Genomic DNA, 27,208 nt, shown 5'->3' with positions numbered 1-27,208 from the left:
AACTGTTCACTCTTCCTGGAATGCCCAGTCCTCCCCCATCTCTGCTGGGACAAGGTCTGTTTCTCCTATTACAGTCCAATTCTGGGCATTTCAGGGCTCCCAGGCAGAGGGTTCCCAGGCCACGCACGCACCCACGCACCCACGCACCCCACTATCCTTGTTAATCACATTGTGGATTGTTGTTCCTGTGTATGGATCCATCTCCTTCAGCTGACTGTGAACTCCTCAGGGTTATTATCCCCGTCTAAGCGACCACTGCAGCCGTCCCACCCAGGCTCAGAAACATCTGTTGAATGTTACCAGGGGTAAGTGGATCCAGATACTCAGAAATAAAAGAGGTCGTGCTAAACTATCAGAAGGAAAGCAATCCCAATATATAGATTGACTGCTTGGTCTTCATGGAGCATCCTTGGAGGTTTTGTGACATTTGGGGTCAGAGAGAGAGGGTTCACATCCAGGCCGAGCCATTTGCTAGCTGTGTGAACAAGGGTAGGCTATTACATCCCTCTGAGCTCAGTTTCTGCACAACCAGGAAAGGACTAGGGCTTATTGCAAGGGTTCTTGCAAAGATTCAGTGAGATGTTGTTCACTTGCTCAGTCGTGTCCAACTCTTTGTAACCCCAAGGACTGCAGCACACAAGGCTCCGCTTTCCTCTACTATCTCACCGAGTTTGCTCAAATTCCTGTCCGTTGAGTCGGTGATGCTATTTGACCATCTCATCCTCTGCTGCTCCCCCTTCTCCTCCTGCCCTCAATCTTTCCCAGCATCAGAGTCTTTTCCAATAAGTTGGCTCTTCGCATCAGGTGGCCGAAGTATTGGAGCTTCAGCATCAGTCCTTCCAGTGAATATTTGGGATTGATTTCACTTAAAACTGACCGAGGTAATAGAGGCCAAATGCATGGCCCCAATTTTGGAACAGGTAGTGATTATGGGAATATTGACCAAGAAGGAGATGTTTGGAGGGGAGTGTGGAAGGGACCATTTGTTTCCTAGGAAAGTGGGGAGCTGGTAAAAGAAATACCTGGGTAATGTTCTCCAGTTCTGAACAAAAACATGCACCTGGAGGCTGACCCAGAAGATAGAGGAGTCAGACGTATGCTCTGAGTCAGTGCTTCGTGTGGTCCTTCCTCCTATCCTTTGTCCTACCTCTGGGTATGGGTCTGTACAGCATTTCAGAACCACACACCCCCTCCCTGGCCCCCCACATCCACTCCGACCCCCTCCAATCTGTTTTCACATGTAGCCCAGGGATCCCAATCTGGACCTGTCTTTTCCTTGCCAGCTTCCATCTGTAGGGGCGACGGAGCCTGTAGCACCTTCCCCAGGGACGCGTCTAAGGCGATTTACCAAATGTGTCTTTACTCTGTATGCAAAATCCACATATGTCCACTTGTCGGGCGCTTCCATCAAGTCAAAGTACAGGCTGGCAGATTGCTTATAGTCCAGACTCCGGAAGATGAGTTGGCCAGTGTTACAAGTTGTACAAGCAAACAAATATATGAAGTCAACAGGACTTTGTGGTCACCGGAAAAGAGCAATGCTGTGCATTTCATGGGTTCAGATGAGATTTTCTGAACTAATGAGCTGATCCTTTTTGATCCAGATCACACTAGACAATATCACGTTATCCTGATAACATGGACATTAGCCGTTGTTGGCGCTTAGTCCCATGAAAATGGCCACATGAGGCAGAAATCCCATCTGGCTCAAGGTCTGCCATCCTGATGCTTCTCAGGGAGGTCACTGATGACCTCCTTGATGGTGACTCCAAAGGACACTCGTCTGTCTTGATCTCACCTGATCTCTTGGCCAGACTTCACCCTCTGGTCCCTTCCATCTCAATATCCTCTCCCAGCTTTTGTCCTAGCTCTTTGGTCATGTCTTCCTCTCCTTGGCTGCCTCACATTACTAGGCTACAAAAGCTGCAGTTGGAGATTGTCTGCTTCCCTCTCATCCTTCCAGACTCTCTTTCACGGGCAATTTCAGCTGCATCCAGGCCCCTGGCTTCAACTGCTGTCCTTGTGCTGGTGATTCCCAAATGGTTATTTCCAGGCTAGTCCAGGTACTGGCTGTCATCTCTTGCCTGAGCTTTGGAAGAACTGAACTGGTTCCCTTCCTCCACCTGGGCCCTCTCCCCATTGCCCCCTCCCTACAGGTCTGCCCTCTGAGGTTTTTAAAGCTCAGATCCAATCCTATCCACCATCATCCCACCCCTGCTTGGAAGCTTTCAGTGATTTCGTGATGCCTTCATGTGGTCTACCAGGCCCTGGGTGGTCCGGCCCTGCTCATTCCTCCATCTCCCTTCTTGCTGTCTCCCCTCTCCCTCTCTGCCTTTAGCCCCCCAGTCAGCTTCCGAGCCCCCAAATATGTGATGTTCCTTCCCATTATGCAGCCTTTACACACTCAAGGCTCCCTGCTGTGGACCACTTTCCTCTGTCCCCTCCCATCCTGCCTCAGTTATTTCTTCCACGGCAGCCTTGGTTCCCCAGCCTCAGGCAAGCCTTTTCCGGTTCTGCACACTATACTTCCGTGGCACAAGTCACTGTCTTTCATGGTGTTTATCGCATTTGGTGACTGTACCTCCATTATGTGACCACTGGATGAATGTATCGGCCTCCCAGGGCCGGATGTCCCTGAGCACAGGGATCACACCTGGTTTTATTCCTTATTGTACCCCTCCATAGCTCAGCTGGTAAAGAACCGCCTGCAGTGCAGGAGACCCCACTTAAATTCCTGGGCCGGGAAGATCCATTGGAGAAAGAATAGGCTACCCACTCCATTATTCTTGGACTTCCCCAGTGGCTCAGCTGGTAAAGAATCTGCCTGCAATGCGGGAGACCTGGGTTCGATCCCTGGGTTGGGAAGATCCCCTGGAGAAGGGAAAGGCTACCCACTCCAGTACTCTGGCCTGGAGAATTCCACGGACTGTGTAGTCCATGGGGTCACAAAGACTCGGACACGACTGAGCAACTTTCACTCACTCCCCACCTCTAGCAAAGGCCCTGGCACATAGTAGGTGCTCCCTGAGTGTTTGTTGAATGAATGAGTGAACCCAAGTCTGCTTGCGCACCTCCAGCACTGGACTCTGTTTATCATTGTTGGGCACTGTTCATTGTCAGAAGTTTCTACACCTCTGCCCACTGATACGCACACAAGTGGGAGTACAGCCACCTCTGAGGATGCTCGGAGAGTTTAAGCAACTGTCAGAACATCACACAGCATGGAAATACAACGCCTGTCCTTGAACTCATGTGTGTCCAAATCTCCATAGGCTTCCCTGATGGCTCAGTGGTAAAGAATCCACTTGCAATGCAGGAGACATAAGAGATGCGGGTTCCATCCCTGGGTCGGGGAGACCTCCTGGAAGAGGAAATGGCATCTGCTCTATTATTCTTGCCTGACAAATCCCATGGACAGAGGAGCCTGGCGGGCTACACCTCCGAAGGGTCGCCAAGCAAACTGAGCATACAGAGCCTATGAGGCGACACAACCACTTTATAGTCAAGGAAACTAACCAATGACAATTGCCTCCTGGGGTGAGGGGACCTCACTCAATGACAGAAGTGAGATTCAAAACCACAGAGACTGAAGTATCACTAGATTGAACACCCAGGTCCACAGGCACCCCCAGGGCAAGGATGACATGAATGGAGAGGGAGAGAAGGGAGCAGAGCAAAGCTCTGATCCAGTGTGTGCAGGGCCCTGAGGGTCACGAAAGACTAATAGTAAAACATGCAAACCTCGCTTCAAGCTCAGAGGTGTTTGCAAATCAAATATGCACAGAGAATGCAGCTGCAGTCGGACACTGAATTACACTGAACAGGAGGAGCTCTGGTTCCCAGGACAAGCCTGTCTGGGGAGTGGGGTGGGTGCAGCCCTGCCTGAGTTTAATCAGCCCCCAGTGCTTTGATTCTGCCTTTGATTCTGTCAGTTTCCTCACACCCACCCCTGCAGATCTCAGATTCCCTGGGCGCCAGAGTCCATGTCACTTGGTCTCCCTCTGTGCCTGGCTCTGGGCTTGGTGCTGAGGGCACAGATCAACAGAATAGTGGGCTGCTCTCGTGTGCAGAGTAAGAGACAGGCAACAACACTGCCTGGGCCTGTGGAGCACCCCTGGGTGCTGAGCCCATGTGCTCATGACTGAGGCAGGTGAGTGGTTGTCAGGGCCCTGATGCCATCCTCATGCGCCAGAGGGCAGGCCAGGGGAAAGTCTTCCAAGGAGGTGACTTCTGAGAGTGTCTTGACGGAGCAGAGAGAGAAGTTAACCAGGTGGAGAGGAAACAGCTTCTGCCAAAGCACGGCAGAAGGGGTTCTGATCAAGCAGCTTGGAGGGGGTCAGGAAACAGGGCAGAGCTGGGTCAGGGGGAGCCCCGAGCACCACACCCAGAAGCAGTGACTTCAGGCAGCTCCTGGGAGGTCTTAAGTAGGAGCTGTTCAGTCGCTCAGTCGTGTCCGACTCTTTGTGACCCCATGGACTGCAGCACGCCTGGCTTCCCTGTCCTTCACCATCTCCTGGAGTTTGCTCAAATTCATGTCCATTAAGTAAGGGAGGGACAGCCAATGCTTGAATTTTACAAAAATCCCTCCATCTGGGGGAGGAAGGTAGATTTAAAGGGCGTAGCCTGGAGGCTTCGAAGAGCATAGTCAGAGGAGGGTTGACTGGGAGTGAGGAATGGGGTAGATAGCTCTTCAGAGGGAAGACAAGAGATTGGGTGACTGCAAAGAGGAACAGTTTGGGTTGGGAGGGGGTGGACACCATGATTTGTAACACACCCCTCTTTGAGAAAAGAGGCTTCACTCCTCCAGGTGTAACGAGGCTGCTGCAAGAGGGCCCTCTTTGGGGGTGGCCTCTGCTGAAATGAGCCACCACCCTGGAGGTGATGCCCCTTCCCAGGGTGCCCTTCCTTCCTGTCTAGTGGCCAGTCACCCCAGGTACATAAACTCCCAGCCCCTTGACACTACTCAGGACAGTTCTGGAAGGCCAGCCCTGCTCCTGGGCCTTCCCAGACCTCCACAGGGGATGCTGAGATCTGCTCTCAGACTGTATAGCCACTCAACTTCTCCCTCTCCTGCCCTGCCTAGGCCCTTCCACCAGCAGGCCCTGCTGGACCTCCTACATCCTAATATGTCTCAGAGCCTGCTGCTTGGGGAACCCACCTTGTGCCCAGGAGAACTTGCTGTGTGTCCCGGCTGGTGGGAATGACCCAGAAGAGACTGTGACTTTGAAGCCACCAGTGAGAAAGGTGAGCCATACTCTAGGGAACAAGGAGGGTTTTGGGAGCGGAGGCCAACTCCTCCTGAGACAGAAGTGGAGATTGGAGGCAATTTGGGGTGGGGAGAGTGTCAGGATCTAAACACAGTCCTGCCTGGCCTTTTTTTTTTTTTCTTATGCAGTCAGTAAGGCTGGCTGCTGAGAGGAAAGACAGATATTAGAACGATAACATAAAAAAGTAACAATAATAGTGTCTGATAAATGTTGCCACAGCAGTAATTGGGAATGCGGGCCCTCAAAGGGTGCGTAGGAGTTTGCCAGGCTGCATGTCCAGTGGGGAAAGTCATACCAGGAAGAGGAAACATCTGGTGCCCAGAACCCAGCTGGGGATAGGATTGCCAGATGAAATACAAAACAGTCAATTAAATGTGACTTTCAAATAAACAATGAATAATTTTTTAGTATGTGTCCTTCGCTGTATTTGTGATATACTAAAAAATTACCTGTTATTTACCTCATCCCCTTCTGACCCCCTCTCTACCAGCGGTTCACGGAGGGGTCCCCCACGCTGTGGCCCAGGTACTTCTCAGAGTCCACATTATCCCACTCTTGCTCAAACACCTGCTGCGGCTCCCCATTGTCCAACCATCAGTTGGTCATTTGGGACCCTCTCTTGTCTGATCTTCAGTGGCTCTCCCAACCCCACCTCCCAGCCTTGAACACACCCGCCCCCTTTTAATCTCCCACCTCTGGGGGTTTTGATCAACTGTTTCTCTGCCTACAATTCCCTCCACTGTGTACTGTGTCCACACTTCCAGAAAGCCCTCAGACCCCTCTGGGTGGAAGGGAGTGGTCACCTCCTCTGGTTAATAGCAGTAGCACCTCTGGTGCGTCATTGCTTGTCTCTGAGCTTCTGTTCCTCTGTCTCTAAAATGGGGACAATACTGCCTCTCTTAAGTGGCTAATGGGACAAGAGATTGTGTTCAGAAAATGCCAGACACTCTCTCCAGTGTTGGCATTCCCCCTGCCCGTGCCTAGATCCTGCCAGGGCACAAATGCACATGTGTGAGTCGAATTAACACAGAAGTCCCGAGCTTTCATCGTTTAAATTGCTTCTTGGAATTATCATGCCCACCAGTGGAACTTAGATAAATTCAATTTCTCATATGAAGATGACCTGAAAAGAGGCGGACAATGAAGCCACTGCCTTCCTGACTGTGTTCCAATCGACAAGGAACCAAACCAGCTCCCCAGAAAGGACCAGTTTTGGAACCAAGCGTGACTCCCAACCTCTCCAGCTTGGAGCATGTAATATCCGCCACACACGCTTCTGTCTCCAGCCCTGCCAATCCCAGACCACAAAAGGTGATTTCTTATAGCCATTAGCATAATTACCCGACTGCAACGCTATGGAGAAGCGATTAGATGAGCCTGTGATTTTTGCACAGTTATTTGTCTCAAGTAAGTCACCTGAAGTTCATCTGCCATCAGGATTCATAGCTGCACTCTCTAATCGCAGGGAATTATTTTGCTAATAACGGAGGTACCTTGATCTAATTTAGTTTTAATGCCAGGAGGTGCCCTCCTAGAATAATCAGCTCCAGGGCAATTCCAATTTCCAGGTTTGTTACACGTTCTGGAGAGAAGATTCGATTCAAGGAGGCTGAAGTTACTTCTTTATCACCCAAAGTCATCTAGGGGTGAAATGGAATCTACCTCTGCCTGCTTGCAGAAAAATGTGGGGAGAGGCCCAGAGAGAGGGAGGTGCAGGGGGGCTCCCAGATAAGAGGAACCCCTGGAAGACACCACCGGCAGGTGAGGGCTGGGCTGAATTAGGACCACAAGGCATTCCCCGGGAGAACCTGGATTTTCCTTGCATCCATTCATTATCTTCTTCATTCTGGTACTCCATTTCTGGGATCTCTCCTCTGCAAGACCTCTGCTGTTACTTGAGCACAAATATTGATAACGAACCCTTAGGCAGCCCCATTCTTGATGCTTTACACGTATTAACTCATTACATCCCGTGAGGCAGGCAGGTGCTACTCTTATTCCCATTTAGGGATGGGAAAGCTAAGACACAGAGGCTACAAAATTTGCCCCAAGTCGCCCAGCTAGTAAAGGGCATAGGTGGGATGCAGACGTTAGATGGTGAACTTTAAGTTCACAGATAAAGAAGAATCTGAGCCCCCCCAAGGAATAGTTCAACCTTGACTCTATGCTCTCATTTACCCCTCACGCAACAGGGGAGCAGAGGAGTGTTGTGAGTCCCATTTTGTTGAGGAAGAAACTGAGTCCCAAGAGAGGGTTGATTTGGCCAAGGTCAACACAGTGAGTAAGTGGAGGCGTTGGGGCTTGAACCTTGAGATTCCAATTCTTTACCCAGTGCTGCTCTGGCTAAAACCGGAACTCTGTGCAGTGTCTTTGAACAGCTCCAGACGCAGGCTGGTATCATGTAGAATAAGTTCGCAGTAACGGGCCACCCAGCTCTGCTTCCCACTTTGGGGAAGTTCCTCTTCCCCGTCCCCCACCCCTCGCCCCAGAAACCAAGCGTCCTTCGCTGTCATCCCACATTACCAAACAAAGCCTGCTTCCAGATTCCTGTTCATTCACTCATGTTTATGCTTTCAGCAGAGGGCCCTGTGGTTCTGCGGTGGGAAAGGCCAGGAAATCCACATGGCCCTGTCATTGCACTCCTCTCTAAGCCCTCCCTGGCCTTATCTGCTCCAGAAGGAGGAGGGTTCTTTCTAAACTGCCTGAGCTACAGAACCTTCATTTCAAACGAAAAAAAAAAGTCAGGTGAAGCCCACGTTTTACTCCAGGTGAAAGCGAAGCTGCTCTGGGCAGAGCTGTGTTAGGGCAACTGGGGTCTCTCCTGTTTGGCACCCTCTGGGCATCTTCTCAGACACAGTTGGAAAACCACTGGCCTGGGCAGAGTGTCTCAGCTCTGAGATTATAACCAAGGAATCTGGGATCCGCTGATGGCTGGTGATACCCAAAATGCTGGGTGGGCCGCAAAATGCCCTCCTGCAAGCTCCCGACCCCCTGAACCCCTGTTCTGCCTTGTTGGTAGCATCATGGGGCAAATCGGAAAGGCGCCCGTCAGCAAAGCCAGGCTGTGCCCAAGCCCCTGCCCCTCAGGGAAGCTTTCCAGGAGCCTCAGCACAGAGAAATGTTCCCGGCTTCTCCCCAGAGACCCATGGGGTCAGTCTGTCCTGACACATTGGCCAGAAGGACAGGCTACTCCTCTCTCAGCCCAGCTCTGCCCATTGTTTCCTCTCTCGCTTTTCTAAAAACATGTGATTTTTAATCCCTCCCCCACTCCCTCCTTCCTTCAACAAATGCTCACCAGTTACCAGCTTTCTGTTCTGGGCCTGAGGCTTCCGGGGGAATGGCCTGACTTCACACACAGAGTCCGCTGCACGCTGGAATGACAGATGCCACCAGTGCCCTCAGGCACTCAGTCGCTGGAGCCAGGAAGGCTTCCTGGAGGCTGTGGTGACCAAAGGGGCACCAATGCGTGAATAGGAGTTACAGCAGCATGGAAGCCACTGCCAGTGGGCAGGAGATGGGCATTCCATGCCCAGAAGAGAGGTGGATTTGGGAGTCATGGGAGGTGGGGTGAGATTGGTGTCCTGGAAGGGCTGACCAGGGGCTGTAGCCTTGATCCCGAGGGTCACGGGGAGCCAGTGGAGCAATGAAGCAGGCCAGATAGGGAGGCCAGACATGCGTTACAGAAGCTCCTCCGTCTGGCTGTGCACGGTTGAGGGTGTGTGTGCACACTTCCCTCTCCTTTGTCACCTTCCCACCCCCACCCTCCCTCAGCACACTCCCTGCATCCTGGGCTCCCTCAGAGATAGAGCCCGTGGACAGAAGGGAGGAGAGGCTTTGGGCTGTTCCGCCCTGGCCTGGCCCCCGCCCGAGAGGGCAGCCCTTGACCCCTTCACCCCCGCTGGACCAAGGGTCAGGACGAGTTTCGATCCCATCTCCACTGGCTGGGATGCTTTGATTTCAGGGCCTGTTTGTGAACAAGATCTCACGCAGGTCAGCTTCCCCTCCCCAACCCAGCACCTTCTACCCAGATCCCAGCTCAGGCAAGCGCCTGGCCCAGCCTAGCAGCCCCTCGTGGCCTGATCACACCGAGGTGGGAGAGCGGGAGGAGTTTTCTTCCCCAAACACAAGCTCTTTTGTTCCACCACTCAGCTAGACCCTCAGCCCTGCACCGCCTTGGTGGAGGTTTTCCTGGCACCCCGGGAGCCCAGGTCAGGGGAAGGGAGAGGCGTGGAGAGGGCAGTGAGAGGCTGGTGACTGGGCTGGAGGACAGACCATTTCTGACAGCAGCTTTGGACCCTGTCCCTCCCCTTCCTTGGCTCCTGCTGACTCTGGGACTGTGCTGTGTGGCTGTGTTTAGTTGCTCAGTTGTGTCCAACTCTTTGCGAGCCCATGGACTGCAGCCCACCAGGTTCCTCTGTCCATTTGGATTCTCCAGGTGAGAATACTGGAGTGGGTTGCCATGTCCTCCTCCAGGGGATCTTCCCAACCCAGGTCTCCTGCGTTGCAGGCGGATTCTTTACCAGCTGAGCCACCAGAGAAGCCCAAGAATACTGGAGTGGGTAGTCTATCCCTTCTCCAGGGGATCTTCCTGACTCAAGAATTGAACCAGGGTCTCCTGCATTGCAGGTGGATTCTTTACCAGCTGAGCTACTGGAGCTTCCAGGACAGTGATTCTTAACTGGAGGCAATTTTATCCTGCAAGGAACATTTTGCAATGTCTGGAGACATTTCTGGTGGTCATGACATGGGCTGGGGGTTGGGGGCGGGTATGCTATTGGCACCTGGCATGTAGAGGCCAGGGATGCTGCTAAACACCTGCCAACGCACAGGTTGGTTCCCACGACAGAGAGTTCTCTGGCCCCACAGATCAATAGTGCCCAGGTTGAGAAACCCTGCCTGAGGATACAGCCTCCTCACCCCGTGTCCTCAGCTGTGACTCAGCCTTCCAGCCAGTCACACCCCCAGGCTGAGGCTGGACGGCTCCAGACACTCATTTCCATCTCTGAACCCTTGCTCCGTCTGTTCCTGTTGCTGGAGCGTCCTCCCTGCCGACCTCTACTTACCTAAATCTCATTTCTTTCCAGCCCCTCCCACCTGTTGGGACCCTCCTCTGCTGCCTACACCAGCCCCCCGCTTCTCCTACACCCCATGCTGCCCACTCCCAGTAGCCAGCTCTGACTCCCTCATCCCAATTCCTCCCGTCCCTGATTGGCAGCCACTGCCAGCTTTGGTCTTCAGTTTGCACATCTATGCAATGAGTAGGGGCTTCCCAGGTGGCACTAGTGGTAAAGAACCTGCCTGCCAATGCAGGACGTGTATGAGACCTGGGTTCAACCCCTGAGTTGGGAAGATCCCCTGGAAGAGGGCATGGCAACCCATTCCAGTATTCTGGCCTGGAGAATTCCATGGACAGAGGAGCCTGGCCAGCTATAGTCCATGGGGTTGCAAAGAGTCGGAGATGACTGAAGTGACAATGCGTGCACACACACACACACACGCACGCACACACTTACATGCAATGAGCGGACCAGGTGAATAGGGACCCCAGGCCCCTTCCCTTCTGCCTCTTCCTGGCACAGGACTAGGTAACTTGGGACTCAGTGCAGACTCACAAAGCCAGCAGAACCAGGGATCCAATCTTGCTCTGCCATTTCCTAGCAGTGTGGGTTAAATTGTGAAACATCTCAGGGCCTCAGTTTCCCCCTCTGTAAGATGGGGGTAGGTTTTCCAGCAAGAGCTCGACGAGCTGTGTACTCTCCCTCCCATCCCTTGTTCCCTTTCTGGCTGGTTTACCTAGTTGAGGTTCCCACCAATCTGGCCAATCTCAGGTGGAGAACCATCTACTCTTGGGGCCAAGAAGAACAGGATTAGATTGTCCTCTGACTTCTTCCTAGAAGTTGAGCTCACACTGGGCTGCTGAGGACCTTGGGAAGGGAGACTCCTGAAGCCCGAGGTTTAGGAAACCAGAGGCTAAGTAGGTCTGTTTAGGAAACCTGGGAGACCTGTTTAGGCGGTCCCAGCAGAGCTGCTGCCCTCTTGGTTCCTGGCCTTCTTGGCCTCTCTCTCCTGCTGGGGGCTCTTCCCAGCTTCTCAACCCCCCACTTCTCCTACTGGAAAAGGATTGTTGTTGTTATTGTTCAGTCACTAAGTCATGTCTGACTCTTGTGACCCCATGGACTGTAGCCCGCCAGGCTCCTCTCTGTCCATGGGATTTCCCAGGCAAGAAGACTGAAGTGGGGTGCCATTTCCTTCTCCAGGGGATATTCCCGACCCAGGGATCGAACCCATGTCTCCTGCATCGCAGGCAGCTTCTTTACCCCTGAACTAGGCTTCTCCTACTGGGGCTATGACCTCCTGACTAGACAGTCAGCCAAACTCAGCTGAGCTGGCTCAGAGGCGGGCACTGAGTTGAGCAGAGGTGTGGTTTTGGTTCTTAGAAATTCAAGGGAAACAGCACAACTGCATCCCTCCCGTGCTGGAACCCCTTCATGGCTCCCTGGGACGCAGGATGAAACCAAGCCCCTGAGCCTGGACCCCTAACCTCTCCAGGCTACTCCCCTACCCCTCTCATCTGGATTTGGGGGCCCAGCCTCACCAAATTGCTCAAAAGTCTCCAGTGGACTCATCCCCAGCCTGCTCACTACCTCCTTCCATAGGCCAATCCCTGGTTACCTTTAAGCTTAGCCTCTCCCCTGCTGGCCTCTCCAGCCTGCCTGCCCTGGGACGTCACTGTAGCTTTGGGCCCCTGCCCTGAGCTCTTCCCTGAAGACAGGGACTCAGCCTTCTGCCTTCCTGGACCTCCAGGGCTGACGGTGAGCTAGCCTAGAGAAGTGCTCAGCTTGAACTAAGAGACGTAAACATGGGCAGGGGCTTCCCAGGTGGCCCTAGTGGTGAAGAGCCTGCCTTTCAATGCAGGAGACTTACGAGATGCAGTTTCCATCCCTGGGTCGGGAAGGTCCCCTGAAGGAGGAAATGGCAATCCACTCCAGTAGCCTTGCCTGAGGAATCAATGGACAGAGAACCTGGCAGGCTACAGTCCATGGGGTTGCTAAAGAGTTGGGCACGACTGAAGTGACTTAGCATGCACATACACAAGCATGTGCAGAGAAAGAAGACCCCCAGGCTCCAGCGCCTTCCTCCCCCAGTCTCAGTGGTTGCCCCTCCACCCCCTGGCGGGGGTGGAGGAGAGGAGGAAGGGAGGGGAAAAGTTTAATTACTCCAATGCCCAAGCCTTGCTGTAGACAGAAAAAGTGAAAAAAGTGTAAGTGAAAGTCACTTAGTCGTGTCCGACTCTTTCCGACCCCATGAACGTAGCCTGTCAGGTTCCTCTGTCCATAGAACTCTCCAGGCAAGAATATTAGAGTGGGTAGCTGTTCTGTCCTCCAGGGCATCTTCCCAACCCAGGAATCAAACCCCTCTAGACTAATTGAGTCCAAATCCCTAGGGGTGAGGCTGGTGCGATGACAACCCGGAGGGATTAGAACCCTCCGGATGACCACGATCAGCCCATGTCTCCTCCCTCTTCCTGGGGGCAAGAGGACACCCCGGGAGAGTGAGCTCCGATGCTTTTTAATACCCGCCATGTGTTGCATTGATCAGAGGAGCCCTTTATGGCTTATATGGGGTCATTCATTTAACAAATATAAACAAAATGTGCTGGGGCTCAGGGATAGGTTGATACCCGTGTGACAGGGAGCAGAGGAAGATGAGGGGTACTGGGAGCACTTTGCAGAGAGTCCCCTGGTCTGGGGGGCTGGGGCCTGGAGGCAGAGGGTAAGGCAGGAGGCCTGGGGTGGGGCTGGCTATGGGGGTGGGGGTAGGGGCATGAACCAGGTCACAAGAGGGCAGGGGTGGGGGGAGATGGAGACCACAGATGTGAGGAAGGGGTGGAGACTGTGGTGAGAGGGAGGAGTCGTGGTTGGGCATCTGGGTGGCTTGGCCACAGGAGGAGGAAGAGGAGCCTGCGCAGAAGACTGAGAAGGGACCAGAGAGGTGGGTGGGGAGGGGCATGATGGTCACGTGCTTGCAGGTAGTGAAAGATTCAAACAGTCACAAACCCAGTAATAATAACTCTGTCTGAACGTGTCGAAGGACTGTTTTCTAAGTATTTACTCTTCCCTGTAACCTGTAGACAGGGCTGGCGTAATCAGCCCATCGCACAGACAAGGAAAACTGAAGCTGGGGGAAGTTATGCAATTTTCCTGAAGCTACATACCGCCTGGTAAGGGTCAGGGATCTGACTCAGACAGGCTACCAGTCGAGTGACCCTGCCCTGAGCCACCCACTCCGAGCAACCCGCCCCCCCCACCACCACCAGGGCCTTTCAGCCCAGAGGAGCAGCAAGCCAGCGCCTGTGGAGGACATCCTGCATTCGGGGCTCCACTGGCAGCCTTGGTCGAGCAGTCTGGAGCAGGGAATGGTGCAGAGGACAGTGTGGGAGGTGAGGGAGCTGCCCTGAGGCAGCTGAGCAGGCTGGGGGCACTGAGGGGGTGAGATGTGAAGTTGGAGAAAGGGGCTGGTGGAGGGGCTGATCAGGGGGTCCCCAGGCAGGCAGAGAGAGGGGGATGCAGACCCCAGAGCCACCTGTCCTCAACAGGGAGCTGAGGGAAGGAGTCAGAGCTGAAGCACCAACATCAGTGGGCCTGGGAGGGGCCTGGGGAAGCTTCTGGAGCTGGAGCCTCAGCCCAGAGTCTGGGCAACTGAATGAGGCCAGGTGGGGGAGGGGGCAGGGCTGGAGCAGGCGGGCCCAGCAGGAGACAGGTGCTGTCCATCGTCTCCAAGTCAGAGGCCCAGTCTGGGAAAAGAGCCCCAGAAGCTAGGGTATAGATACCCCAACTCAGTCCACCATAGAGTCGGCCAAAGGACACTGAAGGATCTCAGAGCAGGCACCCTCCTAGGTGCCTTGACTTCTAGGCCATGGAGTTAATACAGCCGCTTGATCAAGAATAGTCTCACCAGGACAGAGGGTCTCTACTCTCCCTTCCCAGGCAGGTGTTGGGGACGGGGGTACCAGGTACCAGGAAGAAAACCAGGGACGGACCTGGGACAGCTCCGGAGGGCTCCTGAGTACGACCCTGAATTTGGCAGCCTGGGCTTCAGGAGGCCAGAGCGCACAGTGCCTCCTCCAGGCTGTCCCGCCACCTCCTGGTTCAGCCGTGCTCTGGGTCCCCTCCCTCCACTGCCCTGTTCTCCATGCCTCACATTCCACGTTAGCTAAGGCGGGGGGAGGCCATTTATCTGAGATTTGGGTCAAGGGAGAGAGAGAGCCCAGGGCAGAGGTGGGGTGGGGGCTGGGGGGCTGGGGGAGACAGGCACCCCAGCCATTTCAGGAACTGTGTGCCCTGAGCTGGTTTTTCTGGAACCCAGCAACCCCTCATTCTGGTGCCGAGTCTGTGGACCCCAGGGTGGGAGTGTTGGGCTCGCAGCCTCATAAGCTCACTTACAGCCAGCCGAGAGGCAGGCGCTCCATCCTATTGGCGAGGTGCTCGTGTCCTCTACACGCATTCCTGTGCATGTGCACACACATGCACACGGACACACACGCACGCATGCACAGAGGCACGCTGGGATGTAGGTCACCGGCTGGAATGCCTCAGGCCTGGGGTTGTGAAGACCCAGCCATCCAGGCAGACACTTCCAGATTGGACAGAAATGTACTCTCCCCTTGCCTGCCTCCCCACTGCTCGCCTGTGTCAATCTGACCCGAAGCTCTCTAGGCTTCTGTTTGGTTTTCCCAGAATCTGCCTGGCTGAGACTGCGGGGAATCTGACTCCGTCCAGGGGAGGGGGCAGGGCTTCTGGCCACACTGGCGTTGTCTCTGTGTATCGATCCTTATGGGGAGGTACGTGGAGTCTACAAGAGACAAGGGGGTGTGGCCAATCCTTGAAGACTTCCAAGACATACATAGCCCACGAGATGTCCTGAGACTAGAGGACCAGGAGGGGACAGTCAAGGAAAGAACAGAGCAGCCTAAGCCTGGTTGGTCAGGGCTGGCTTCCTGGAGGAGGTGGCAGCACCTTGGCTGGGAAGGTGAGTGAAGATTTTAGAAAGCCTAAAGAAAGGGAGGGGTACTGTCGCAGCTGGGAAAGCCCCTGACGCTGCCATCCTCCGCCCTGGAGCTGGCGCCTCTGTGGAGGTCACATCTCCTTCTGTAGAAGGTCACAGACTCTTCTACAGAAAACCCCTGGATGGCCCTGCAGGCCCTTCAGATACAGCAAGCCCAGAACATCACTCGCCCTCCCGCCCAGAATCTGCTCTTCCACCCAGGTCCCCCTCTCCACGTAGACAGCAACATTCCTGCCACACAGGCCAGACACCAGGCCATCCTGCCCTCTTTTCTCACACCACCCTCTCAGCCTCCAACTTTTCAGTCTGGTGCATAGAGCAGCTCACAGCTGAGAGATGAAGACAGGCAGGGAAGTAAAGGCACTGTACTATCCTGTCAGCACATGGGTGCCTGGAAGGTCAAGCAAGATGGTCAGGGAAGCCTTCCTGGAGGAGGTGACACCCAGGTTACCCAGACTGAGACCTCAGGCTGAGTAAGAGTGGCCAGATTGGGGGAGAAGTAGTGGGAAGAGTTGAGATAGAGTAGGGTTCCAGGCAAGGGGCATGAACAAGTGCAAAGGTGAGGGAGGAGCACACAAAGGTGAGGATGGCACATACAAAGTGAGATGAATTGATCATGAGGGAGTGGAGAGAAAGAGGGGTGTGCTGGAGACTAGGGCAGAGGTGTCATCCAAGGGTCAGATGGTGGACGGCCTTGATGCCATGGTAATGAGTTTAGACTCTCTTCTGCTGCAGTGGAGTGCCCTGTGTGACTTTCAGATGCCTGAGAGTGGCCCCTTTAGCTGCACACAGAGGATGAGTTTGGGGGACAGGTGGAGATGGGGATCCCCAGGAGGGGACAAGGCAGCTATCTAAGAGTCCCAAATGGGGCGTGGCCTGAGATGGCGGCAGAAGGTGGATAGTCAGGGCAGAGCTCAGGACCACTTAGGAAGTAGAATGGCCCTTGAAGGGTTCTGGTTCCTCCTCTCTGAGGCCCTCATCTCTGTACCATGTAGTGGGGGGTGGGCAGGAGGACCCCCAAAGACCCTCTCCTGAGTCTCTGTCCACTTGGGGCCATTTTCTGTTTGCTCTAGTCTCCCAGGGCTTCTGAGATGACCTCTTGGGAGGAAATCCAGCTGGGAGGAGCATAGCTCTAGCTTCTGAAGGCCTGAGGTGGGGTCAGGAGCCCAGGGCATACCCACAGTAGGAAGAACGGGCTGGGCAGTGGGAACCAAGGAGGGTCTCAGAGCACCCAGTGGTCCATTTGGGAGGACAGCCAGTGTGAGGGTACTGGGACACACTGGGCCTCATGGAAAAGGCCCACCAGCCTTCTCGGTATAAGGGGAGCCCAGAGCCACGGTCCAGCAGCCTGGGGATAAGTTAGGGCCCATTACTCACAAGACCGACACTTGGGTTAGTGATCTCACCTCTTTGTGCCTGTTTCTTCATCCATAAAATGGAAATTAACATGTGCCAAGAAATAATATACCAGGTGGGAGGGAAGCTTAGGGGAACGGTCCCTGCTGCTGAGTGGTTCAACAAGGATCTGTACCTGGGTACCACAAGGCACCGCCTGGGCACCACCCTGGTCCTCCCGCATGAGCCACGTGGCCCAGACCTGGGGGAGGTGCAGCAGCATGGAAGCCCAGGCCCCTGTGGGGGGCCCAGGGTGAAATGTCTTTGCTTCCTAAACACCCGGAGTCTGCCTCTCCCCCCTTCTTCCACCAGGAGCCCCTTACCATGCAGACAGCAGCTCCTCTTCCCTGCACTTCCTCCTGCTCTGCCGGCCTGATTCCTCCCACCCTCCTTAGGCCACTCCCCCTGGCCTTCTTGTGAAGCCAGCTGCTGGGGTGTGGGGGCATCCAAGATTTAAGCCCCTCCCTGTCCGGCCTCATTGTTCTTCTTTTATTGACTCTTCTTCCTGATTTTGCCTCTTCCCAGCATCCTCTGGGGCAAGAAGGGGGGCTCCTCCCCTCTTCCACCTGCCCAGCTGGAGAAGGTCAGAGGCCCAGGCGAGGCTGGCCAGCAGGACTGAGGCTCTTCTGGACACACAGAAGGGCTGAGGACCAGGGCCAGGATACCCGAAAGGCAGCCCAGAGTAATGGGCAGAAGCACAGGCATCTAGGAGCCCTGGGTTTGAATTATGAGTACTTCCACTAACTTGTGGCCTTGGGCTCTTCCAAACCTCAATTGCCACATCTGAGCAGTGGGGCTATTCCTTCCTGTGTGAGGAACCGATGATTGCATGTGGACTCTTAGCACAGAGCTGGACACGTAGCCAGAGCTCAGGAAATGGGATCCCCACTCTGCCTCTCTGGCCTGACTCCTCCACCTGTGAAAGGACCTCAAGTGGGGATGTAGCCTCTCCTGTTCCTTCCTGGTCCCCAGAGGCCCAGTCAGCCAGTCCACAGCAGAGCCGTAGAGCAAGATGGAAAGAATCCCGGGTTGTCCTCCCTTCCCTACCCCAGGGAGTCTGGGTGGCCTGACAGCTGGGGAAACTGAGGCTTGCCGTTGAGTAAGCTGAGTGGCAGAACCGGGAGGAGGCCCCAGGCCCTCCCTTGCCCGTGAGAGGTGGAACGCAGGTCTGAACAGCACCCATCTTCCCAAGGATCCACCCACACAGGAGCCTCAGAGAAGGATCTAGTGGGTACTGCTCCAGAGCACGGGCTCTGCGTGGGACAGACCCACAGGACTCTCAGCTCTGCCACTCCCTCGCTGTGTGATTCTGGGTGAGTCACTCAGCCTCTCTGGACTTGTTGCCTTATCTTCAACATGAGAAGGACAACACCAGCCTCGCAGGGTCAGGGGAAGGGGAAGCGAGATGGTGAATGTGAGGCATGTGGCCAGCTACACAGCTGCTGTTTTATGGTTATTTTCTATTTGCTACCAGCTGAGGCATGTCTCTTATGACATCTTCAGTTTGCCCCTCTCACGGGGGAAGGGCCAGGGAGTGGTGACATCAAGCTCCCTGACAGCTTCCAGCCCCAAATAGCCCTCTCTTTAGACTGACCCCCTCCCATTACAGTGGCTCCTGCACTCACTGTCCCCAGCTGAGCTGACAGCGCCTTCGGTGGTGGCTCGTGCCCTCTCACACTCATCCCCTGAATGGCTCTAACAAACACTCCTGGGTAGACAGGATTTTGGGTGGCAGCTTTGGCATAGAGACGGCTCTTGGAGCCCCTGGGCTCTGTGGCAACCTGGATTAAATCACTGACCTTGTTCTTAGGTCTTGGTATCACGTCCCTTCCCTGAGCCTCAGTTTCCTCATCTGGAAAATGGACCTATAATATCAGCCTACTGTTGTAAGGATTCAAGTAGGCAGTGTACCTAAAAGACCTTGCCTGGGGAGGGGGGACGGCGTGCAGCAGGTGCTCAATAAATGGGACTGGTTATGGTACCTGCTGTACCTGGAAGTTTACAAAATCACCTCCATCTGCCTCTTTGCAGGGCCCCCAGCTGGAGCCGAAGTCCTTTGGCGGTTATCATTAGAAGAAACTGAAGGTTCTGAGCTGTCTGTTCCACCCCCAGGGTTGCCAGAGCAACCAGCCCTTTCCTGAGCTTTTATCCTGACCGTCTGTCTGAGCCCAGCTCCCTCACCCATGAATCATAAACTCCCCCCAACAGGTGTCCAGCCTCTTGTGGTTTCATCTCAATCACCCCTGTGGAGACCCCAGTCAACCCAGGACACAGGCAGGGCAGCGCTGAGTCTGTCCATTTGTCGGACGAAGAATCTGAGTTTGAACAAGGAGCAGGGACTGAGTCCAGGCCACCCGGGATGGATGTGGCTCAGGCCGCAGGGAGGCAAGAGGGTGCCAAGTGCTGAGTCGGAATTAGACTCTTAGATGGTCAGAGCTGGAAACAGTCGGGGGTGTGGAGGACAGTACCCTCATCAGGCAGTTAAGGAACCAGAAGCCCAGAGAGAAGGAAGATGCCTGAGGGCACGATCAAGTTAAGGGCAGGATCCAGGTCATTCACTCATTCATTCATTCATTCATCCCATGAATGCATATGGAGCACCTTCTCAGGGCCAGGCACTGTGCAGGACCCTAGAGATACAGCAGCAAATGAGACACAGTGCCTGCCCGCAAAGGATCTCAGGATCTTGAGTGGGAGTCAAGTCAGTGACTGGGTGATCCCCTCGTCCCCTTCCTCGGCTATCAGAGGACACGAGAAGGAAGTACTGTGCTTTGCTTGTCTAGGTTGGCCTTTCCATGCAGCTCTGAAAGGCCCTTGCCAGAGGGAGTCAGTCAGATCTTGTCTGGTCCTCACCCCGATTTACCCTTGGGGAAACTGAGCCCCCTCCATGAAGGGCTCTGCTAGGGTTAGTGTGCAGGCTCCAAGCGCTTGCCCTCCTGCCCCTGATTGTTGTATAAAAGAAATCTCTGCTCCTGTGTGTGCCACTCGCCCCAGCTGTGGTCTGAGCCCTCAGTGACCTTGTTCTAAGGACATTGTCATAAGGATCTTGTTCTAAGGTCCCACGTCTCAGGACACCCTATGGGGCTCTACTCACCCCTGTCTGCTAAGATACCCTGAATGTGCCAAGGCCTCCAGAACATCAGAGTCAGCGGCTAGGGATGAGGCCAAACTCCTCTCAGCCCCTGAGCACCTGGTGAATGGAATCAGAGCTCAGGATATCCACCAAATGGAAGAAAGTCTTGCTCTGCTTGAAGAAGAGAAGGGCGGCCCAGAGCCCTTCCTTCAGCTGTGCCTCTCCCCACCCTGTCCCCATCCTGGGTCCCCAAGGAGCTCAACTCACCATCCCTTGACCAGAAGCATCACTCTCACCAGAAGTGTCAGAGAACCCCCGAGGTTCTCTCTGCCTGGAATGTCTTTTCTCACCTCCCTGGCTGAGCCAACCGAATCATCTGCTCACTCACTCGTTCACAAGCATTTGTTGGATTCTCACTACAGGCCAGGCAGAGAGCCATGCTCTGGGGATAACAGCTGTCAGGACACTTAGAGATGAGTGGGGGACAGAGGTTAAACACATATACATACCATAAGGTGTCGAGCAACTAGGAGACTGAAAATGAAAGTGAAAATTGCTCAGTTGTGTTCGACTCTTTGCGACCCCATGGACTATACAGTCCATGGAATTCTCCAGGCCAGAATACTGGAGTGAGTAGCCTTTCCCTGCTCCAGTTCAATCTTCCCAGGAATAGAACCAGGGTCTCCTGCATTGCAGGCGGATTCTTTACCAGCTGAGCCATAAGGAAAGCCCATGTGTGACTAGGAACCAGTCCTATAAAGGAAGAGAGGGTAGGAGAGTGGGCTCTAATTTGACAGAGTAATGTGTGTGATTTGCTTGGTGGCTCGGAGGTTAAAGCATCTGCCTCCAATGCGGGAGACCCGGGTTCGATCCCTGGGTCGGGAAGATCCCCTGGAGAAGGAAATGGTAACCCACTCCAGTATTCTTGCCTGGAGAATCCCATGGATGGAGAAGCCTTGTAGGCTACAGTCCACGGCGTCGCAAAGAGTTGGACACGACTGAGAGAATTCACTTCACTTCACTTTAACGTGATCGAAGGAGGGCCTCTCTGAGGAAGTGACTCTCACTGGAGACTGGGAGGAGGAGGAGGAATTTAGCTCAATGAAGAAAGAGAGGAAAAGGATTCCCGGCAAAGGATATAGCATATGCAAAGGCCCTGAGGGCATTAACTAGTTTGGTGAGTGTGAGAAAGGACAGAGCAGTGTCACTGGAACCTATAGAATCAGGGGATGAGGACAGAAGAGTCAGATCACAGAGGGAAGCAGAAAAGATCAACCTTGCTGAAGGGACCTTGTGGTTAACAGGGAGACTGAAGGGTCCAAGAGAAGGAACCAGAAAAAAAGACTGGGAGATAGATGGGAGAAAATCAGGAGGGTGGCCTATCCCAGAAGCCAGGTGAAGAAATTGTTTCACAAAAGAAGGAGTCATCCACTTCTTTGGTGGGGGAGTCACCTCCTCCAGGAAGCCTTCCTGGACTCCAAGTGTGGGGTTAAGGATTCCTCGGGGCCTTGGCCTTCCCCATCAGTGCTTACCTCTCTCCCAGACTAGCCTGGGAGTGTCACAAAGGCAGAGACAAGGTTTGACTTGTCTCTCCAACCCCAAAACCTAGTTCAGGATCTGAAAGTAGTGTGTTAGATGAATAACTGTAAGACCTGGCCAGGATGGCCCCTTCAGCTTGGGGCCACTCCCAAGGACTTCTTGGGCTCCCCTCCATTCCTGCTCATCACTTTCCTGAGGAACTGTCCCCTGTCCCCTTGTCTTTTCCCCTCAGATCCCAGGCACCTCACTGCCTGCCCAGCTTCCAGAAGGCCAACCACAGGCTCCCACGACAAGGGAGGACAAGGAGCTGACGCATGGGCCCTTCGGTTATGGTGCGAGCAGTCTCCGTTTCCAGGGGCCCTGGACTTACCCTGCCCCAGGACTGCTGCTAGCAAACCCGTGGGACAGCAGGTGGAGGCTGTGGGTTTCTGAGACACCAGTGAGTTCCAGGTAGGGAGACAGAGGGATCTGGAGCCTTGCCTGGCTCTGGGTTGGTCCCCTAGACAGGGGTCTGTGCCCTCCATGGGGTAGCATCTAGATGTCCCCCTGCCAAGTTCAGGTGGGCACCTCTGCGGACAGGCAGGCCTGTCCCACACTCCAGACTGTCTGCTCCACCTCCCTCCCAGGAACTCATCACTCAGAATCCAGCCTCATATCATTTGTCTCCCATTGGAGGCCAGGAGCTCTTCCAGGGCCAAGGCACCATCTCCCTCTTCTCCCTCCCTTGCTCCCTCGCTCTCTCTTTCCTCTCTCCATTCACTAATCACAAACTGTTTCTTAGGTTTGAGTTCTCTCTTCCTGCACCCCTGACCCTGACACAGAGCCTGGCACGTGGAGATCACTTGACAGGCATCCACTGGCCACCCGACCTCTCGAAGATGCCAGGCCCGCGGGCTAGGCCAGGCTAGGCGGCGCCAAGCTCCCCTGAGGGGTGCAGCTCCAAACATGGCAAGAGCCCCTCTCCCTGGAAAGAACTGGAGCCGGCAGGGGAGGAAATTTGGCCTTGAATCTGTGCCTTGCAGCCAGGCCTGGCTGAGGTGGGCGTGGGGGTCCAGGGGGAGAAGCACACAGTTTTCTTAACAGGAACCATAGGCCCAGGACGATCTAGGTCCCCAGAAGGCTGATCCTAGCTGGAGTGATGCCTCTCTTGACTAGCTCTCCTCTCCGAGGCCAACAGGGCCCCCTCCTTACACAGCCTTAAAACCTACGTCCCCCCAGCCCAGCCCTCCTCAGTCCCTCAGCCACCCTCCCACCCTCCTGCTTCCCATCTTCCCGCATCGCAGAGATGGCCAGAGTGCCCCCCCACCCCCACACACACCCCGCCCCACCACCGGCATCCTAACCAAAAGTGCACAGCCTGACCAGGCTGAGCAATCTGGGTCTTAGACCCCTGCAACCCTGGAGCCCCCAGCCTGCAGAAACTGCCATGGCTGATCCATTGGGAAATGTACAAGTTCCTTGCCACCAGCTCCCAACAAGGGCTCTGTCCCAAGCAACTTTCGCGCAACAATCTGCCCAGGGTTTGCAGGGAGGCTGCGGCAGGGGCGCTCCCGGGGGCAGCCCCTGGGGCTCTGCAGACCGGGGAATGCTTGCAGCCTGGCTTTAATTACAGACTGCGTTCCTCTTGCCTGGTCCATCTATATTTATCTGCAGGATCTCACTAATTAAATCCCCCACTGCAACCAGCAGGCCTGGGGACGACCTCGAGTGAGGCAGACAGGCAGGGGGCTGCAAACTTCCTTCCTTTCCTTCGGTCCAGGAGGGCCGAAACTCCCGCTCCCTCCCCCAACCCCGCCGGTGCTTGATCCCAAGAAACGCCGGCTCCGGGGACCCGTCAGCTCTGTGCCCCGCAACCACCGGCACCCGTGACCCACAGGTCCCCACACCAGGCAGTGCCCATCTTCCTCCCCGCTTCAACTCGCATTCCTGGATTCCCGCAGCAAACAGAGAAAGTCTCCCTGAGCAGCACTCTGCCACTTTGCTGGCGCTCTGGTCTTACCGAAGGAGTCGTCTTGGTCCAAGAGGGAGTCGGGCTCCATGGCGTATGGGCCCCCAGCCCCTGGCCCCACCTGATTTATGAACCGAGGCTGTCTCCATGAGCGTCTGGGTTTCTCCTTTTGTATTCCATCTGGCGGCTTTTCCAACTAGATGACTGGGTATTCCTGCACGCAGGCCCCTTTCCAGCCCTCGCCTTCATACAGTACATTTAAAGTAGCAGTAACCTCTTTTTCCTCCCCCCGCAGCCTGGCTGGAAACATTAGAAGGGACCAAGGCAGCAGAGATGTCTAAAATAGGAAGACGCCGGGACGATTGGCCTGGCTGCCCGCGACGCTGGCTGCAGGGATCTGGCCGGCCTGCGCAAATGGAAAAGCTAAGAGGTAAGAGTGAGCCTGGGCTGAGCATCTGGAGGGTGGCTCCGGGGGACCCTGGGGTCTGTGGGAAGGGGGGAGGCTGGCCCACCCACAGGAAGGGATGGGGGGTCCGCTCTGTTCACCGCCCAGTGCCCAAACCCCAGGGGTTTCTCCCAGGCCCTGCTGGAACCTCCCACTCAAATCTGTTCCACAGACATTTCCTGCAGTGTGGGGGATGCAGAAATTGACTCATCCATCCATTCAGTCAGACACTAGATTTTTTTTGAGCATCTACTCGGCGCCAGACACCATGCCAGGTGCTGGGTTTTGCAGGAGGGAGCAAGTCTCAGCATCTGGTCTCTTGGAGCTCACAGGTAAACAGGCCTGTGCAATGCAGCGTGTGCACTAAGAGCTGAGGGAACTTGAAAAAAAAAGGGCTGCCTCACCCAGACAGGGGGAGGTGGTCAGGGAAGGCTTCCTGGAGGACTGGGCACTTAAGCTGGGGCCTTATGGGTGAGTAGCAATTAGCCAGCTGAAGAAGGAGGGAGTGAGGGGGAGGGTGTGCTGGGTAGAGGGAGCGTGCTGTGCAGAAGCCCTGAACTGAGATGGCACTTGGGGTGTTCAGTGACCTCCTCGATAAGTCCCAGGCAGTTGGAGCAGAGGCCATGGCAGAGGTGGTGGGAGAGAAGTAGCAGAGGGGATCAGGCAGGGCCTCATGGGCGGGGATGGTTCTCAGGTTTGACCCAGGGGATGACGCGTGGGAGGGAGACATTCCAGGCTGTTCTTTAGAAAGGCCTCTCTGGTTACTGTATAAGGGGGCAGAGGCTGGGGCAGGACTGGACGGGGGCTGTCAAGTCCCCAGGGGAGAGGGACACTGGCCTCTACGGGCACAGCTATAATAACACTGGGTGCTACTCACTAAGCGGCCACCAGAGCCGGGCACCGGTCCCAGTGTTCCCCACGTGGATACGGTCACTCCTCAGTGACCCCGCCAGCCAAAACCCTGCCCGTCCTGTTTCACAAATGAGGACAAGGCCAATGAGAGGGGAGAAGTGACTTGTTCGAGGCTTGTGAGTGGCCTTCAGACCAGGCCTGAACCTCCAGAGAGGTCATAGCCTAGATGCTGGTGAGGGAGGTGGTGCTGGGGGGAGGACAAAGATGCAGTACTTCAATCCACATCTCAGACCCAGAACACAACAGGGCCCCGGGGCTTGCGGGACAGGGAGAGTGTCATTTGGGCCCAATCAGGGAAGGATGCCTGGGGGAAGAGGCATCTGAACAGGACAGAGAGAAGAGCAGGAATGGGATGGGCGAGTGCGAGAAGGGGCGGGCCTCCCAGGTAGAGAGAGTGGCACAGGCAAAGGCACAGAGGCAGGAAGGGTGTGACCGAAGCAAATGGAAGCAGCACGCAGAGGGAATGACGAGGGGCCGGGAGGGTGTCGGAGCAGGTGAGTGGCTGGGGCTGGAACCAGTGGACATGGAATCACAGCCCAGGAGTGCAGGCTTGGTCCAGGGGGCACGAGCAGCCTCGAAAGCCCTCTGTCCAGAGGACGGCCTGCATCCCAGTGGATACCTGGGTATCCCTGGAGACAGCCCTTTCCCAGAATTCTCTTTAACACTCTGCACTTACAGCAGAGAAACTGTCTGTTCCCCACAGAACACTGGGATAGTAGAAACTGAGCCTCAGTGACCAGATTTTTGGAGACAGACCCTGAGGCTGAGGCAGAGGGGACATTAAGAGGAGGGAGATGGGGAATTCCCGGGTGGTCCAGTGGCTAAGACTTGGTACTTCCAATGCTGGGGGCCTGGGGTTCAATCTCTGGTCAGGGAACTAGATCCCACAAATGGCAACTAAATGCTCCTGCATGCCACAACTAAAACCCGGCACAGCTAAATAAAGAAAGAAAATATTTTTTAAAAAAGAGGAGGGAGATGGGGGACTTCCCTGGTGGTCCAGTGGTTAGGACTCTGCATGCCCACTGCAAGGGGCAAGGGTTCAACCCCTGTTTGGGGAACTAAGATCCTGCACGTCATGTGGTGTCACCCCCCAAAATTGTCAATAAAAAATTTAGAAAAAAAGAGGGGTGAAATAGGAGATAGAGACAAGCTGGGAGGCTGGCAGGAGGGACCAGGCCGGGGTGGCAGGGAGGGAAACACCCCCCTGACCCCTCCCAGCCCCCTGCTGTTGCCCAGTGCTCCCAGAGCAGCCAGTGGCTGCTGACGTGGTTGGCCTAGCCTGGGGGAAGCTCCTCTGTCACCCGTGACCACCCCTCTGTGATGACAGAGATCCCAGCGCCCAGCCTCCCGCTGCCTTAATTACAGGGAGGTCAGGCCCTACCCAGGCAGCTGCAGGCATCAGGCTCCCTGGATCTCTGACTCAGCGGATGTGGGGGAGGGGCTCTAGGAGTGGTGGATGGGAAGCCTGGACCCCCAGTCAACAGGTGAGCTCAGATCCAGTTCCCTCTACTTCCCCTAACCTCCAGGGACCCCAGGGCTTCTGGGAGTCCCAGGGATTCGGGGAGCTATAGGGGCCCATTTGCACAGAGGCACTTGAGGTCTTTTTCTTGCTAGAGTGTGATAGGGCTGAAATCAACCACCTGGGTTTCTAACCAGACTCTGCTGCTTAAGAGGTGGGTGACACTGAGCTACTGACTCCGCACTTAGGAGTCTCAGTGGTGGAATGGGGCTTCTCCTGGCCTTTCCTCATAGGGTGGTAATGGATTAGATGGACCACGCTGCAACAGGCCAGCAGGTTGCCATAGAGATGCTGCATCCACCCACTCACTCTTCCTGTGCCTGCCACGCCCAGGCTGGGCCAAGCCTGGGAGCCAGACACAGAAAGGAAGAATCAAAATCGAAGGATCTGAAAGCTAGAGGAGAATAAAGTGAGGCTGGAGGAGGGGCCAATCCGCTTAGCAGAATCAGAAAAGCTGCACAGGGCTGCCCTGGCAGTCCAGTGGTTAAGAATCTTCCTGCCAATGTAGGGGACACAGGTTTGATCCCTGGTCTGGGAAGATCCCACATGCTGTGGAGCAACTAAGCCCGTGCACCACCACTACTGAGCCCAGACTCTAGAGCCCGTGCTCCGAAACAAGAGAAGCCACTGCAATGAGCAGCCTGAGCACCAGAGTGAAGAGTAGCCCCCACTCACCGCAACAAGAGAAAGTCCTCGTGCAGCAGTGAAGACCCAGTGCAGCCGAATAAGTCCATACATTTTTAAAAATAAAGAAAAGCTTTGCAGAGGACGGGCCAACTGAGCTGGACAGACAGGGATGAAGCGGTGTTCTCCGGGCAGACGCTAGTAAGGGCAGGCAACACCACTGCACGGACTAGGAGTAAGGCAGGAGACGTCCAGCACCCCTGGTGGTATGAGCGTTCAGGTTCTCCTGTTCCAGGTTCTGATTTTCTAGTTAAACCCTGTGTCCAGGGCCAAATGGAGTCCATAGTCTTGCCCAGTCTGGGGCTCTGAACTGAGGTGAAGCCTGACCCCAGGCTCAGACCCTGTCCCACCCTGCATG

At 55.0% G+C, this 27,208-nt stretch overlaps 1 protein-coding gene and 1 long non-coding RNA gene across 2 annotated transcripts in view; one reads left to right on the top strand and one right to left on the bottom strand.

Moving 5' to 3' along the window:
- DAB2IP (DAB2 interacting protein) overlaps positions 1 to 23,527 on the bottom strand; it is a 213,760-nt gene extending 190,233 nt beyond the window's left edge. The window contains exon 1 of the mRNA XM_061433411.1: positions 23,339 to 23,527. Within this exon, the coding sequence (XP_061289395.1) occupies positions 23,339 to 23,378 (40 nt within the window). The 5' untranslated portion in view covers positions 23,379 to 23,527. The remainder of the gene's footprint in view (positions 1 to 23,338) is intronic.
- LOC133257493 (uncharacterized) lies at positions 12,458 to 18,937 on the top strand. Its single transcript, XR_009739580.1, has 2 exons — positions 12,458 to 15,296; positions 18,759 to 18,937. It is a non-coding gene; the product is annotated as an uncharacterized LOC133257493 (long non-coding RNA).
- Positions 23,528 to 27,208: the final 3,681 nt, after the last annotated feature.

Source organism: Bos javanicus, chromosome 11 (assembly GCF_032452875.1).
Source record: "Bos javanicus breed banteng chromosome 11, ARS-OSU_banteng_1.0, whole genome shotgun sequence".
Taxonomy (NCBI): domain Eukaryota; kingdom Metazoa; phylum Chordata; class Mammalia; order Artiodactyla; family Bovidae; genus Bos; species Bos javanicus.
The sequence above is the reverse complement of the archived record's forward strand: the minus strand, read 5'-3'. Positions and strand labels throughout refer to the sequence as shown.